The sequence below is a fragment of the Coprinopsis cinerea genome (assembly GCF_000182895.1).
Source record: "Coprinopsis cinerea okayama7#130 chromosome 7 map unlocalized cont3.7, whole genome shotgun sequence".
NCBI lineage: Eukaryota > Fungi > Basidiomycota > Agaricomycetes > Agaricales > Psathyrellaceae > Coprinopsis > Coprinopsis cinerea.
The window spans coordinates 2,404,249-2,419,901 of NW_003307538.1; the positions used below are offsets into that span (position 1 = coordinate 2,404,249).

The window sequence follows — 15,653 nt, forward strand, 5'->3', positions numbered from 1 at the left end:
CAGTGAGTGTGAGAGAGAGAAAGAAAAGAAGTTGTCTGGTTGCTTTTGAGGACGCTTTAGGACGCTTTATAAGTAAGTCAGCAGGTCCGAATACGCATATATATGTAAGGCCCCGAAGAATCACTACTATCACAGTAACCGATCTCTTGATTCCTCCAGCCATGGTAGTAAGTATTCAACGTTGCGATCCTATTCCTTTCTGATTACCGACATCGCAGGTCGAGCCCCATCATCCACTCTCTGAAAGTACGAACGAGGATGGCCTTCAGGTGTCGGGCTCCTTTGGGGCCGACGAGGTCGGATGCGATGTGATTTTCAAGACAAGCGACTCCGTTCTCCTCTATGTGCAATCGTCCACCATGAGAAGGATGGATCCGAGGGTGTTCCAATCCCTTCTCCCCGTAGTAAGCACCCAGGACGACAAAGAAATTGGAGTCATCGACATCCCAGAAAGACGAGAAGTACTGGAGATAATAATTCATGCGCTATACGACAGAGCATGGCTTAGCGACGGCGGCTCGCTGGACCACCTCGAAGAAGCTCTGGATCGTATGTCGACTTACACTATCCGACCCAGTCTTCACATAGGGGCCAGCAGCCATATGCACGGCATCCTCCTTCAGCATGCGGCTCTGTCGCCATTCCGCGTCTACGCCTTAGCTGCAAGGCATGGCCTACAGGACCTCGCTGTGCGATCTTCTACGTACACCCTCGTGGAAAGCTTGGAAGCGCTGACCGACGATCTTGCTAGCGGAATGGGGGCGGTTTACCTGAGAAAGATTCTATGCCTTCACATGGAACGGAGGAATGTGATAAAAGCCCTCCTTGCTCAGAAACCCAGTCCTCACCAGGCTTCCACGAGCTGCACGCAGGTGGACCGAGAGAACTTGGCTTTTGCCTGGGTTCTGGCTGCGACCTCTTTTCTTGCGGACACGTCTAGCGGCGAGTATAGCCCGGATTTCTTGGAGTATCACAGCACTCTAACGTCGACCTACCAGACATTTCAAACGAGGAGCTTTTTCAAGCCTTCGCTCCTCTGGGGGATGACCTTCAGTGCGACGACTGCAAGGCCTCTCTCAAGCTCCATATTCAAGGTATCATCGATCGCTGGTCTGGAGTGAAGGTAGCGTTTATTAACATGTCAACCTTGTTGATATTGAATCGTTCAGCTCAGCGTTCCATCTAGCCCAGGCCAGCGATAAAAGTATGATCGATGTATCTCGGCATCAAATCGCCGGCTTTACAAGAAGAAGCCATACTTTGTCCATGTATTTCTAGGCTTCTTATGACACCATGTCGGTTCTCTGAGCTCTTCTGACAGCGGTTCTCCCGTTGTTGGCCTGCAGGCTGGCCAGGTCTCCCGCTCAAACCTGGAAACGCCGAGTCGGAGGTTTACCATTTTTTCTCCGCCCGTAAACGCGAGCCCCAAGTTGGACGACGACAAAGTTGAAGACATCAAGGCCACAAAGTACATGTACCTTTGTACCTTAGTAAGGGCAACCGACGATATCTAACGAGTGAAACTTCTGCTTCCGATGAACTTCGAGGTCCTGATAGCGCAATCACCTAGGCGGGTACCATGGCGCTTGGAGCTTGCCATCTGAGCTTGAATTTTGATTTACATAACGCACCGTGGCAGCTTGTATCTCGCGCGCTGGGATAGCTTCTCCCCTTTTTCCGACAGCTCACGCAGCCCAGTAAGGTGCAGGTACTCGCCGAGGCCGCGCTGCTACCGTATCTGACAGGAAGCTGCCACACAGGTCAACGCAATGGCGAGCAATCGCCACGACGGCTCATTGTACGCACTGAAATTGGGGCGGTCGAAAGCACTGATTAAAAGAAACCAGGGACCTTGAAGCTATCGACCTCGACGTCCGCAACGATGAGCCAGGATACTCCACAGAAGGTCTGGGATCGAGCTACAGCTATCCGGCCTCGCCTCAAAAACAGTACCGACGATACAAATTCAGCGTCTCTAGGCGAGGGTCTGCCTCTTCTGAGGGCTCTTCCTCGTCTCCGTATCTTCTTCCTACGCCAGCCCCAACCTTCAAATATAGACCGCCCAGAGCGCACCGTTTTTCGCTCCGAAATTCAAGGATCAAACGCGACATTCGGAGCTTTTGTAGACGCGTCTTGCGGTCGCGACATGGGTGCATTCGGTTGGCCCTTTGCGCTTCTCTTCTCGTGTTTCTGGCAGTTATCGCTTTGTTAACGATATTTGAGCCTCAGATAGAGATAAGGCTATATTCTAGGCGTTGGATTCGAGAAGAAATCGACGTCATTCCCCCCTTGGCGGGTTGTTTTGAAAGCAAAGACGATGGGACATACAACGTCACGGAGCGCGTATGGAGGAAGCGGTCACGATGGGAGGTACATTCAGGGTTGGATATGATGCGAGGCATGGATTGCTATGCCTTCGCTGGGATAGTCGGAAGCGGCGACGATGGAAATGGAGAAGATGTCGCAACGCAAGCGCAACAAACCTTCTACCACACATACTGGAGGACAGACCTAATACCGTTCGGACCGCGCCAAGAATACATGCTCAAATCTTTCTTTGCCACCCAGCCCCTACCGGACTCGCACCTGATTTTGTGGTCGAATGGAGACTTGCGGACGAATGCCATCATTCAACGATACCTTCGCCAGTTTCCTGATTCGTTCTCCGTGAAGATGATGGAAATCTCGCAGCTGGCCATGGGAACGGCGTTGGAGGGGAGCGACAAGCTGAACACGAATGACAAAAAGGCATGGGTAGACGGAGATTTGCTGCGGTTGCTGGTGCTATGGAATTTTGGAGGCGTTTGGGTTGACATGGATTCTCTACTGACTCGAAGTCTTCGACCTTTGTTAGAGCATGAATTTGTAACCCAATGGGATTGCTATAGTGCGTCTCGTCAATCCCCAGTCGCTGTTCTTCCCTTCTGATTTCCCCATTAGACAAGCCATATGGACCATTAAATGGCGCTCTTATGCACTTCCATGCACACTCCGCTTATCTGTGCGAAGCCTTCCATATAATGGATTCGTCACCTCCACCGCGGCCAGGCTCAACCGATTGGGGCTCCATCCTCTATACCAAACTGTGGAGACGGTTGGTCAGAGCTGGTGTCCCACCGTTCAAGGTCCTTCCATGGTGCTTCAGCGATGGCCGGTCCTGCAGGATTGACAACAGGCTTCCGGATCCCTTCAAGAAGGATGGCGAGGGTCAAGGTCGGTGGATACCTCAGAGGTCGGGAAAACAGGGCGAGAGAGTGATGAGCACCGAAGACGGGGGGTTGCTGGATGAGATCTTGCGAAAGGTCTTCTCCGTCCATTTGCATAACCAGTGGGAGAAGGACTTCCCGCAGGACGGGTGGGTGGAGAGACTGTTGCTCAGGAAGTACGACAGGGTGCTGGAAGGAGATGATTGATACCGAAGAGGCAACGAATAACACTTGCTGCAGCACAAACTTGGAAAGAGTCGAGGTTTAAAATTAAACGGGTCATACAGTGAGGATTAGGCAATTATCGTCTGTTGGCGATGGCCTTTGACAAAGCCTGGCTCAGGCCTCGAGAAGTGATTGCTCGCGAAAGAGCATTGGAGCATCTTGCGGGGCAAGGGAGGATTTTCGCAGAGCAGATTGCGATCGGTAGCGCTCACACGGCGGGCAAAGTACCGCGGCGGCGAGGACACCTAGGGAGTCCATGAAGACCACTGCTTCTGCAGGACAAACTTGAAAAGAATCGAGGTCTAAAATTAAACGGGATATATGGCGAGAATTAGCGAATTATCGTAGAGTACATTGGCGTCTAACCTCAGCGTCGAATCTGGACGCGGAGCGTACTTTTCAGAATCATTGACTCTCGGGTCGAAGCATTTATGACGGTGCGCCACCGGATTGGGTGGCCTCTTGAGCCTCTGCTTCTCCAGCGTATTCCAACACACCGCTCACGTCGACGGAACCTCGGGTCACCTGCTGTCCCTGCAGCTTGGCTAATTTCTCGATAGTAACATGCGTGCCTTCTTCTGTGAGATTCTTGAACCACCCTAGATGGTCAGCAATAAGATGCCTAGGAATAGGAAGGAACGGATGAGTACATTCCAACGGTCTCCAGCCACAAAGGGTGGACGCACCTGTTTTTGCAACCAGAGCAAGTCACGATAACAATTCCCCGCTCGTACGACCGCTTTGTAAACATATGCGCTTGACGATGTCCACATCCTTCCACTGTGCATGTAAATGCGATAGCCATTCTGGGTTCGTCGGGTTGCGTCAACGGAGTTCCTGGGAAAGCAGCCGGTGTTGAGCTGGATGCTTCCGTGCTGGCTGCATTTGCCTCAGGGTGGTTTGTGTGGCTACAAGCCCCGTCTTTGGAGTCGTGCGGCCGCGTTGGTGTCCAAGAGAAATGTCTTCTGTGCAGGTGGTGGTTAGACGACCTAGAGGATGCCGGGGTTTCCCATTTGCTGGCGGTGGCCTTCGACCAAGCCTGGCCCAGGCCTCGAGAAGTGATTGATCGCGAAAGAGTATTAGAGCATCTTGCGGTGGTAAGAAAAGATTTTCGTAGAGCAGATTGCAGCATTGTCAAGGCCGTCGTGCTCGTCGTGGTCAATGGGCGGTCAGTAGCGCTCAGACTCCTTCGTCATCGTGAAGATCCGATAAAAACGGACTGTATTAGGTTTGATGGATAACAAGACCAAAGAAAGGGAATAAGCGCCCAGCCGCCGTAGAGGAGGATCGACTTGGCAGCACAGGCTGCACAAAAGTTCCCTTCAAGTCACAGATTAGAACTTTCCCTGCTATGTAAAGTGGACTTGTGTGTTTCCAACGATCCTTCTGAGAGTACTAATACACAGTTTGTTTACACGCTAATTACTGGGCAGCCCCTTTCCTACGAACCTCTAGAGGAAGCACTCGGATATTACCAGCACGGGTACCAAGCACAATGGTACCCATCGTCTCTGAGAATGAACAATGTGTGATATCATCTGATATCAAGTTGGAGAGACCGGATTTCAGTTGACATCCCACAACAAATAAACGATTGAGATAACTTGCCGCACTCACCCCTCAAATCGTACGACACCGCCTTATACACCACGTTCTTTTCCATCTCCACACACCGATGGCCAAATTGCACCGCCCAAGAATCTATCATCCTTTGAATGGGCGCTCCTGTCCTCTCTCTTGTCGAGGAACTCGACTCCAAGAGTGTCGAACCTGATCCTCTCTCGCGGACCATTCCCTGATCCCATACCTGCACCTCGCGGCTAATGCTTGACCTGGCCCGTTCCACCCAGAGTGCCCGCTTGCCCTGCGGTCCGATGCAGAATGTGCTCAAGAACCCTCGTGTTATGGAAGAGGGTGACTTGTGGCCGAATGGCCCGAATCCGTTCTGGAAGTGAAGATGAGAGCTCGCTGGCGTTGGGGTGCCGGTATCTTCTCGATTCATGAGATATCCGGATGCTTTCGGAGGACACGGGGCTGGTGGAATGAGGAGTGACAGGGGGTACAGTCCAGTCAGTTCAACGTCCAAGTGAGGGTGAATATCCGATTGCGACGAAGCTGTGGTGGCAGGGTTCGCGAGTGGAAGAGTGACCTTGACCTCGAATTGGAAAAGGCCGTGAATTACATCGGAAGCAAGCATCTTAACTTCCCATGTCTCCTTGAAGTCGGACTTGGAGTGCTTACAGTGCGAGAACACAACCTCGCGGAAAGTCCTATGTTCGAAGGTGTGGCGCAAAAGGGGGAAACGGCCGGTGTTGGTGGCGAGAGCGGGTGAGTAGTGATGTAGTTCAACCGAACGAGTTTTCGCAATGAGCATGAAGGGGCCGAGGAATTGAAGCTTCACAATACCGTTCCACTTTATATAGGTTAGGGCGGCAAATCATGTATGAAAGAGTGGATACGCACATAGTCGTCACTATCAGTGTCATATCCCGGAACAGGTATGGTCCCCGGAACAGTAGGGCTATTGGCTATACCGTCGTCCCAGGGCAATAGTTCTACTGCCGTCAGGGCAGACAAGGCCACCAATCGTTTGGTAGGGTCAATGTCCCTGACGAGCTTCGGAACATCAAGGGTTCTCCGCATTAGCCGCTTCAGCAGTTTGTCATCCTGCCTTTGCCCGCGGATGGCTCCGTCAACGGAGAACTGCCATAAATCGAGATGAAAGGGTCTTCTAGCGCCAGTCAATCCAGCTGCTGTTCTAGACTGGGAGGCAAACTCACTCGACAGTTCTGACTAGGGCAATATATATGAGCCCAGAATCTTGATCTGCACGGGCTGCGTAGGACCCCCACCCGTCGCAATCCAAGGAAACCGTACTACTCAAGATGGTGGTTTCCGCCTCGATGCCGCCGAGTATCGGGTTGGAAGGGGAGAGGTCATGGATCTCCATCCTTCCCTCCATCCTTAGAACGAGCAGCCATCTGTCCAAGAGAACCTCCAGACCCAACAGACTCGTCGTGCTGCCCTCGAGCGTTCGAGCTCGTGGAAGGGTGCAGACACTCGATGGCGACCGGGGTTGTGACCACAGGTTGTTTATTCGGTAGAATTTGGCGACAAGTTTTTCGAGATCGTCGATTGACATGTCACAGAAGCCGTCTAGATCATCTTTCCCACTCACATCATCGTTGAAGGAGCCAGGGATTGCGGGGAGAGGCAGATTCTGCCTTTGGCTCGCAAGAATCGAGATCCACAGCGCGCGTTCCCGAGAAACTTGGAACAGGAGTCGGTTGCACTGGTAATTGGATCAGCGGTATACAATTGACAACGTTCGTGTTGACCCACTTGACGCAATTTGAGAAAATCCGGCAGCTCCAAGGACTCGAGAAGCACCAGCAACAATTCCCCCGGTAGCCTCAGGAGAGGGGAGTCTTTCTGTGGATTTGAATCAGACATTATTGACGGTCACTGCAGTCTGGAACTCTGTAAGCCTTGACGGAATGATGTGGGGTGAAGAAGCAGATGTCAACGTCTCACCGAATACCAGCTCCGTTGACCTGGATCGCATTCAAACTCCACAGGGCGGGATTCCCGCGCCCACTTTGTCGGGCGAGCCTGATGCCGTGATGGACAGCTCTTGATCAGCATCCACATCCACCGCAGCCTGCGTTACGACCCGGCGACGACCACAAATACCACAATACTCGGCCCAATACAACGCCTGGAGCGAAGGGTCCATGACGAGCGACTCGAAGATTGAAAGCATTGTCGAGGTGTGTACATCGACCGCGTCCTTATAATGCAGAAACTGAGCTATGGTAGTCCGAAGTTACAGGGGAGAATGGCGAGATCTATCTCCTTCAATGGCTCTGTAGCACAGAAAAGGCTTTACTCGACATACCTATCGTGTGTAACTCTGCATCTCGAGGGCGTTGAAAGTACTGATCCAAGTCCAGGCAGACCTAAAGCCAGCGCAATCTGAAGTCGAATCCACCCTTCTCAAAGTCATATCTGGAACCGAAGGCTACCCATCTCCTGGGCGTGTAATACGAAGAGTCGTTGGAAGATGTTTCGTAGCTCTCTACTCGCGCGGCGAGACGCGAACCATGTTTGATACCCTCCAAGCGCTGATGAAACTCGTCGGCGACGTCAAATCAGACAAAGAGACTGTCAAAATGTAGGCGCCGGCTGTGAACGACCAATGGATTCACACTGACCTGAGTGTAGTGCAGCTTGGTCTTGCGTTGGCGATATTATGGCGGCATTTGGTTCCAATGTAGGTGCCCATTCAATGTCAAGTAAATTGGAAACTAACTCGTCCTAAGTTGATGTCGTTTATGGCTGAAATCGCCCTCGTGTCTCTCAAAACGGCCAAGTCCTCTTCGGTGCGTTCCTTGCGTTCGAATTGGAGCGCTGGTTGACAATCCTAAAGTCCCCGTTATTACGGTATCAAGCGTTGATTGCCTTCCAGAAGGCGCTGACGACTGCGAAGCGAGCTGTGCAAGAATCGACCTTGAAGGATGCATTGAAGCAAATGAGATACGCTCTAACAGACAAGAGTCTCCCCGTGCAACGTGCCGCGTGTCAGGTAAGTATATGCCATGCCCGAAACTTTCCAGAGAGTAGACGAGATTTCCCCTACAGGTCATCGTCACTATCTACTCTGAGCCAGACGCCTTACACCCCACTGCGAGCGATATCGAAAGCATCCTCTCCACGTCGGTCAAGAACCTTGAAAACATTGATCAGACTACTCGCCAGAGCCATGCACATCTTATAGGCCATCTCCTCTCGTTAACTCAAGTAGAGCGCCCTGTCGCAGTGCCAGAAACCAATCCAAAGGCGAAGAAAGATCAAGAATCACTGGCTGATGAACCAGGCGCAGCTGCGCATGTAGTTGCGGAAACCTTGAAAGCTATGATGCCTCCGCAAGAGATGCTCATCCTGTTATCCAACCATCTCAACCGAAACCATCTCTCTCGCAAGATCCGTGTTGGGATTTTCGAGTTTTATGTTGCTTTGCTCAACAAATTAGGACCAAACTTCGTGGAAAGCAATTTCTCGCTGATCGTCGCGCACCTCTTGAATGAGGTCGTGCTGTACCCCCGTAACACCCTCAATCGCTACGAGGCCCTCCTTACACGGAAATTAGTAGCGATCCTTTTACGCGACCTAATAGGAGTCCGCATGCTGAGCGAGCAAGGGCAAATTACCGCGATCAGGGAGTTGGCAACATCGTATCTCAAGAGATGGCCCGCTATGATGCCTGGACAGGTTGCCCCAAGTCCGGTTGCACTCGTCATTGTTTTGCGGGAGGTGGCAGGACTACTTCAACAATTAGGCAATGCGCCTCCCCCTGTACAGGTACGATTGTTCGCCCTGCTTGAAACCTGCCCGCGTGGTGACCTACCCTATTTACTAGGACGCTTTGGCTGAACCATTGGTTACACTGTTATCTCACCCCAACCACACGGTTCGCGTCAATGCTGCATGGGCCCTGCGGTGCTTCTGCTATTCTACTCCTCTTCGCCTCCCCAAAGCGATACTCGTCGTCGTGGACAAACTTCAGAAGGATTTGGCGACACTGGTTACCCCCGTTGCGTCTGCAGATGTCCCCGCCAGGGCACTTGGCCACGCCTATGGCCTTGCTGCACTCGTCTCAATCATCCCTCAACGACCACTCTACGTGTCTTACGACGTCACTGCCAAGATCCTCGACATTGCCACACAGATCCTCAAGCGCGCTGGAGAACACGATCTCAAAGTCGCGGAAGTTGAAATCGAGGTCTCATGGACCCTGATCTCAGCTCTCATGTCCTTAGGCCCGAACTTCGTACGACCTCACCTATCCCAACTGCTTGTATTGTGGAGAAACGCTCTGCCAAAACCAACCAACAAAGATACAGCGAACAATGCCGTCCGCTCGGTCGCTGATTGGTTGTTTTTGCTGCACGTTCGGGAGTGTGCACTCGGTGCCATCCTTTCCTTCCTACAATTCAATGCCTCGACTCTCGTCACGCTCGACGTCGCTCGCAGAGTTGCCTCGGTACTGAGCAACGCGCTCTCGTTTGCCAACAATTTCATCTCCCAGAATGTCGAAGACCCAGCAGATTCACAACCTCCTGTCATTCCCCGAAAAGGTCTCTCAATGCGGGATCGGGAAGCATTGTTGCGCAGGAGGGTTTACCAGTGCTTCAGTGCTCTTGGCTTTTCGAGTATAGCAGAATCTACGCAGATGACTCTGTTGCAGTCTGCGGTTTCGCTGTTCGCTAGCCCTGAGGGCTACACCGGTTCTTCCGTACAAGCCGCGATTGCCTCTTCCTCAGGAAGCTTTACCACTGTCTGGAACAGCACGGATGGCTATGCCTATGGCGTGACGTCCCACGACATTGTGGATTATGGCGGGATTGGAGTAGACGGGGAATCGTCGTCTACCAATCAGGATTACCTGAACCGTGACTCTATCGAAGCATCACTCGAGACGCTGGTAAGTGCAAATACCGTATAGAGTGTACTGGGCTCACATCATCGAATAGCTACGGACGCCTATCTTTGGAGCATGTGAACACGACACCCTTTCCCTGTGCCAGAGCGTCATTACAGAGACGGATTACAGGCTCGTAGAACCGCCACCAGGGGCCACATCCGTTGTCGACTCCGCAATTGACCTCTTCTCTCGCCTGCTGCCATTGCAAGACCTCAGCTCGAGCATTAAGATCATCAACCAGCTGCTGGAGTCTGTGCGATCCCCTCGGCTAGAGAAGAATGCAGGGAGAAAATCAGCGGTCTTTATCAATGCAGCAGTGGCCATCGTCCTTGCGCTGCGGGTGGCGACTACCTCCCATGCCCGCCAGGGCCGGGAGACCTTTGGCAATGGCCAAGTTACCTCTTTGCTTTCTCCATTCTTAATGGAAGCCATAATCGATGGAGACTTAATCCTCAGGTCAGCAGGGAGCGAGTCCATGGGTCGTCTGGCGAGCTTATCTGGAACCAACTACTTGACAAGCCAGATCAAGGATCTGGTGGACAAAGTTGTTTCCAACCGAAATCCGTACGGTCGCGCAGGATGTGCCCTGGCTTTTGGGTCTATCTACACCCACGTTGGTGGACTTGCTGCTGGAGCGTTGCTCAAGACGACCATCAACGTCTTGATGTCGTTGAGCAACGATCCCCATCCAGTGGTCCATTTCTGGGCACTGAATGCGTTGACCAGGGTTATCAACGCAGCAAGTTTAGCTTATGCACCGTACGTGACAGGAACGCTCGGGCTCCTCCTCAAGCTTTACCTTATGGAGTCTCACGAGAAGGAAGGGGGAACGCTAGGAAATTCCAACATCAGCGGCGATTGTCCGGCCTACCCTGTTATGTGCCAAATCATCGACGCTATCATCAACGTCCTTGGCCCTGACATCCAAGAATCGCCACGAGTCCGGACGCTCATTCTCAACCTTGTCCACGAATTCTCCAGAGAAGAAGACGATGGGATCCGTGTCGAGTCAATCAAGTGTATCCAACATTTCCTCATGTTCGCTCCCGAGCACGTCGACACTCCAGATCTGGTGAAGAGGTTCAGGAAGTATCTGTCTTCGGGTCGACGACCACTCAAACTGGCATCGATCAATGCCTTGTACCAGCTCGTTCAGAAGGACGCTTTGGCGATGTCTAAGTTGGGAGGAGACAGGCTTGTGGAAGACTTGTTTGCCATGTTGGATGATGATTCCTCGGTCGAGGGTGTCCGCAACGTTATCACCAGTTGGTTGCAACAGACGGTGATCTATAATCCGGGAGCATGGATCGACCTTTGCCAAAGGATCATGTCGCGCACCAACGCTTCGCAGCAGACAGCAGACGCAGCCGTCGGTCAGGGCCTTCGCGACGATGAAGGGGAATCGTTGAATGTTGGAAACGCCTCGGCTTCGCGCGGTCATGCAACTTCGAGGTGGCGAACTCAGCTTTTTGCTTTGCAGTGCCTTCACACTATTTGTACGATCGTGTCAAACAGTGGAAGGAAGGAGCATGTAAACGCTATCTACGCTCGGTCTCAAGGCGTTCCAACTCAAGGGCTCTTGTACAACCGTGTAGCGGATTTGATCAAGATGGCGTTCACAGCGTCTGCGGCATATGTGACGGAGATTAGGTTGGAAGGATTAATGGTTCTCCGGGATGTCATCGAAGTGAGTATGCCCGTCTAGCATGCCCGCATCTAGCCCTAACTGCTTTCAGGTCTTTGCCTCGTCCCCGGATCCTGCTTATGACGATGCCCTTCTGCTGGAACAACATCAAGCCCCTATTACTGCTGCACTGACACCGGCGTTTTCATCGGATTCAACACCTGAGATTCTCGCGTCTGCAGTGCATGCCTGTGCTGTCTTTGTCGGGTGCGGGGTCGTCAAGGACGTCAGCCGAATGGGACGGATCTTGAAGCTCCTTACGAGCGCATTGGAGCAGTCCAAAGGTATGGGGTACTTTGCTGGACCTCCCTGTTTGTATAGCTGACTCGTACACCTAGAATCTGGAATGCTTTCCCTCGGAGAGACTGGGGAGATGAGCCCCAATGCCTCGGCCATGTTGCGTATTTGCACCCTCTCCGCATGGGCTCAGCTCCAGGTTTCAAGCACGCAACAAAGCTACCTTCAAAAGGTGGTCCAGCCTTACCGTCCCGTTCTAGCATCGCTTTGGATAGCATCGCTAAGGGACTACGCGAGTATCAGAGTGGATTCGGAGTTCTTACATGATTCAACGTCCATCGCTCTCGACTCCTCCCATTCGAGTCTTGGAAAGGAGGTCCTGTTACCGGTATGCTTTGTTAACCTCCCGTGTAACGTTGCACTGACATCCCTCCCTATCAGTACTATCGAGAAACATGGGCGACTATCCTCCAAGCCGTTGCGACGTCCATGCAAACAAACGATCCTCATATCGTCGCTGCGATGGATGGTCGCGAACTTGGTCCCAACGAGAAGCCTCTTGTCAGTCAAGGTCCCAAACAGGAACCTTCGGCGTTCTTCTTCATCCTATTTGGCCTGGTCTACGAGGCCCTCTCGACTTCATCATCTGATTCGTCGGGCTCCAGTCAGCGACAATCCGACTACATTGCGGCCCTGCAAGCATTGAAATGCTTGGTCAAACCCGAATATGCAGGAAAGGCCATATTGGAACCGACCATTTTCGACGAGTTTACCAGTCTGCTCTATCGTATCGCTATGACGGAACCTGCCGACATCCAAGTTCATCTCATCGAAGCCTTGTCTATCTTTGCCTCTACACAGAGTGACAGTTCGTAAGTGATCGACTCCCCATCCCTGGATAGAGACGCTGACTCGTCGCTGTAGCGATGAAGATCCGCTATCCTTGACTTCGCCTCGCTCTCATTGTCTCAGGATATGTTCTCAAATTCTCAGGAACTCGACCACTGCCTCAAGAAGTGGTATTATTCGTACGCTGCATCTTTGTAAAATGTTAAAAGCAGACCTTGACCCCGACATTCAGGTGGTTCACCGAGTGATAAGGTCGCTCTGGTATCGGCCGCGATCTCCGCATTCAGCACTATAGCCACAGGCCTGGAAACTTCTGTACGAGAAGATGTTCGCGGAGTTGGTATTCTTCTGTACTGCGGTACGTGCCTCCCGCCGTGGGATTGGGTTGCTTGCTGATGGAATTCTCTTAGATCTCCTCAAGGATGAATCTCCTGAAATCGACCTGGTTGGCCCGACGCTTCCGGCATTCAAGACTTTGCTCGACCTGCCACCTGCACCTGGTCCTGGAAATAAAGAGACCTACAGTCAGTTGATGCACGCGCTGTTGTCTACGTGCCTCCGACATGTCGATGAGATGAGGTAAGGTCACCTTCTATTCGTCTGGGACTTTATGCTAACTGCCACAAAGCAACCGGCAAGGGCCTGGCGCTTCCAAGAAGATCAAGAACAATCTACTGGCCGCGGTCCTGTTGCTGACAGTTATTCCTCAAGATGTCAAGCTGGGACGGCAAGTGATCGAGCATTGTTGCCTGCTCATTTCGCAGAAGCTGGTAGATGGGGACGAGGTGCGTATCTACTGGCCATCCTTGACAGGTTTTGCGCTGATCGCCCACGTAGACATCCTTGACCGCAGCACATTGTGCCAAAACGCTTATCATGGCGGCTTCGGCTGGCAACCCAACATTGCGACAATGTGTGAAGTTGCTCATTCCTGGTCTTGTTCAATACATCGCGAAGATGGCACCTCACGTTCACGAAGGTACTCTGACGGACGTGCACTTGGCCGGGATTGGAGAAATCTGGAAGGCTTTCGCTGCATTCTTTGCTGCCACGGCCGAGGATCACAGTGAGTGTTTTCTAACCTTTCTGGAACAGGAGCGTGGTTTACTGACTGTTTGCAGAGTCGCGGGTACTCGGAGTGCTGCTCCCAACCATCGCACTTCTATTGCTCAACTCTCCTCCGTCACAAGGGCCCATCGCGTCACTTTCGTCGCAGACTGTGAAGCAGCTCCTTGCATTTGCTACCGCTTCCCCTGCTGGATTTAAGGATGCCGCAGCAAAACTAGACCCTCCTGTTCGGGAGTTGCTGGAGCAATCGATTCGTAGGGCTGTGGGTGGTACTGCCGGAGCTACCACACAAGCCGCCGCGAAACCACAGATTTCTTTGAGGTCTTTCTAATGTTTTCGATGTATTTTCTGTTGTAATACCACATAGAAGCAAACGTAAATGCTAATTTATTCGATTTTGAGGCTGTCAATCGCTGGTGGTTCTACCGCGAGTGATCCTCCTCCGCTTTGTTTCCCTTTCTGTTCTTCTGCAATAGGTTTGGCGACAATAGGCCCTGAGCCTCCCCAGCCCTCTAATGGTTGTCTTTTAGCGTTTTCTACTCTGGCGAAGAACTCGGGTTTGAGGAAGCCGGATGAGTCGCCTTCGGTGAGGACAACACCATTGTCAGATAAGTGGAACTTGATTCCTGCATCAAGTGCTTTTTGGACATTGATGAAGATGAGGATCTGGGAGCTTTTGCGCATGCCTGGTGGGATAGGGATGTTGGTGACCCATTGCAATGACGGTACAACGAAAAAGGGACGTACCGCTGATGACGTTCTCGCCAGAGACGCCTTGCGCGAGATGGATATGGTTTCGTGACATCTTGGAAAGACCTTGCGTTGCTAGATAGAGTGTAAGAAGGCTAATTAACCAAGAGTGCAGTATGATTTACCTATAGACTTCCAGGCGGATTGATTTGTTCCATGCACTGCGATGCCGGTGGGTATGTCGTCGACTGAGTTGATTGGCTTGAGATCCAATGCGACAGCCTGCAGGCCACATTCAGACACTCGTTCTCCATTAGGGGAAAGTGCTGGCAAACGCACCTTTATTGAGTGACCCTGATTGGCTTTAATCCACCACGATCCTGCTGCTGAAGGCTGTTCGTCGGTAGGTGCTTCCGTCGCTACCGTTGCATTCTCGAACTCGAACCGCAGGTCATATCGCCTTTTCGCGTCTGCCTTTACGATTTCCTGGAGGTTCTTAAAGTTGAGGGATACAGCTTTGAGTTTGGGATAGTCTAGCTAGAGAATGAATCGAGAATCAGTAGCGCTCGTTTAATGGATCGAATCGAATGGGCAAGTACCAGTTGATCCACTCGCACGTAACCGTCTGGTCTGATTGAAAGACCCTCTTTGGCTGCGCCGTGTCGTAGAAGCCATGAAAGTGTTTTGGAAATTCGGACGTCTGGGGAATCTTTCTCGAGTCCTCGAAGTTTGGTGCTTCTAGACGGTTTGCCCCTTCCGCCACCACCGCCTCCACTTGACTTTCCTTTACCCTTTCCCCCCTTTCCTCCATGCCTGTCCGACCCTTTTCCTTCTCTATGTCTTGAAGATTCTGCAAATGTCTGTTCGTCGTCGCGGTCCATTGCGATTCTGCAAGTTGGGGTTATTCCAGAAGGTGGTGGTAACGGGATAAGATGCAGACCCAATGAAGGTTTCTGATAATGGTGAGGCGGTGCCCGTTGGCTATGTGTTGACTGCAACTCAAGCGTTGTAATTGTGTGTAGAGATGAGTCGTGGTCAGTCGAGCGAATGAAGTCATGCCTATGCGCCTGGTGTGGCTGGATTGTGGACGGGTAGGCTTGGCGCGGACTGATGTCCGGAATGCTGTATGCGGGAATGCCGCCATCAATTGTCGGCGGGCGGGGCCGACGAACACGCGCATCACCGTCATCACGACGATCACGTGTGCTAA

General features: G+C 52.1%; 6 protein-coding genes across 6 annotated transcripts; 3 read left to right on the forward strand and 3 right to left on the reverse strand.

The window, feature by feature from the left end:
• Positions 1-359: 359 nt before the first annotated feature.
• On the forward strand, positions 360-1,121 carry CC1G_08341 (hypothetical protein; the record flags this gene model as incomplete). The annotated part of the gene is made up of 1 exon (XM_001831685.2): positions 360-1,121. One exon carries the CDS (start codon positions 360-362, stop codon positions 1,119-1,121), a length of 762 nt encoding a protein of 253 aa, XP_001831737.2.
• Positions 1,122-2,400: 1,279 nt separating this feature from the next.
• On the forward strand, positions 2,401-3,413 carry CC1G_08343 (hypothetical protein; the record flags this gene model as incomplete). The annotated part of the gene is made up of 2 exons (XM_001831687.2): positions 2,401-2,887; positions 2,941-3,413. 2 exons carry the CDS (start codon positions 2,401-2,403, stop codon positions 3,411-3,413), a joined length of 960 nt encoding a protein of 319 aa, XP_001831739.2.
• A 447-nt stretch (positions 3,414-3,860) lies between these two features.
• Positions 3,861-4,236, reverse strand: CC1G_08344 (hypothetical protein; the record flags this gene model as incomplete). The annotated part of the gene is made up of 2 exons (XM_001831688.2): positions 3,861-4,053; positions 4,118-4,236. 2 exons carry the CDS (start codon positions 4,234-4,236, stop codon positions 3,861-3,863), a joined length of 312 nt encoding a protein of 103 aa, XP_001831740.2.
• Positions 4,237-4,853: 617 nt separating this feature from the next.
• CC1G_08345 (hypothetical protein) lies at positions 4,854-6,573 on the reverse strand (the record flags this gene model as incomplete). The annotated part of the gene is made up of 4 exons (XM_001831689.2): positions 4,854-4,942; positions 5,049-5,844; positions 5,895-6,189; positions 6,212-6,573. The coding sequence occupies 4 exons, from the start codon at positions 6,571-6,573 to the stop codon at positions 4,854-4,856; spliced, it is 1,542 nt and encodes a 513-aa protein (XP_001831741.2).
• Positions 6,574-7,165: 592 nt separating this feature from the next.
• Positions 7,166-14,084, forward strand: CC1G_08346 (clathrin-coated vesicle protein; the record flags this gene model as incomplete). Its single annotated transcript, XM_001831690.2, has 18 exons — positions 7,166-7,201; positions 7,251-7,334; positions 7,385-7,605; positions 7,656-7,704; positions 7,754-7,813; positions 7,861-8,016; positions 8,073-8,792; positions 8,851-9,915; positions 9,965-11,602; positions 11,652-11,883; positions 11,938-12,224; positions 12,278-12,708; positions 12,761-12,864; positions 12,918-13,043; positions 13,096-13,264; positions 13,314-13,470; positions 13,523-13,751; positions 13,807-14,084. 18 exons carry the CDS (start codon positions 7,166-7,168, stop codon positions 14,082-14,084), a joined length of 6,042 nt encoding a protein of 2,013 aa, XP_001831742.2.
• Positions 14,085-14,357: 273 nt separating this feature from the next.
• On the reverse strand, positions 14,358-15,324 carry CC1G_08347 (tRNA phosphotransferase 1; the record flags this gene model as incomplete). Its single annotated transcript, XM_001831691.2, has 5 exons — positions 14,358-14,371; positions 14,501-14,578; positions 14,629-14,725; positions 14,783-14,980; positions 15,061-15,324. 5 exons carry the CDS (start codon positions 15,322-15,324, stop codon positions 14,358-14,360), a joined length of 651 nt encoding a protein of 216 aa, XP_001831743.2.
• Between the last annotated feature and the right edge of the window lie 329 nt (positions 15,325-15,653).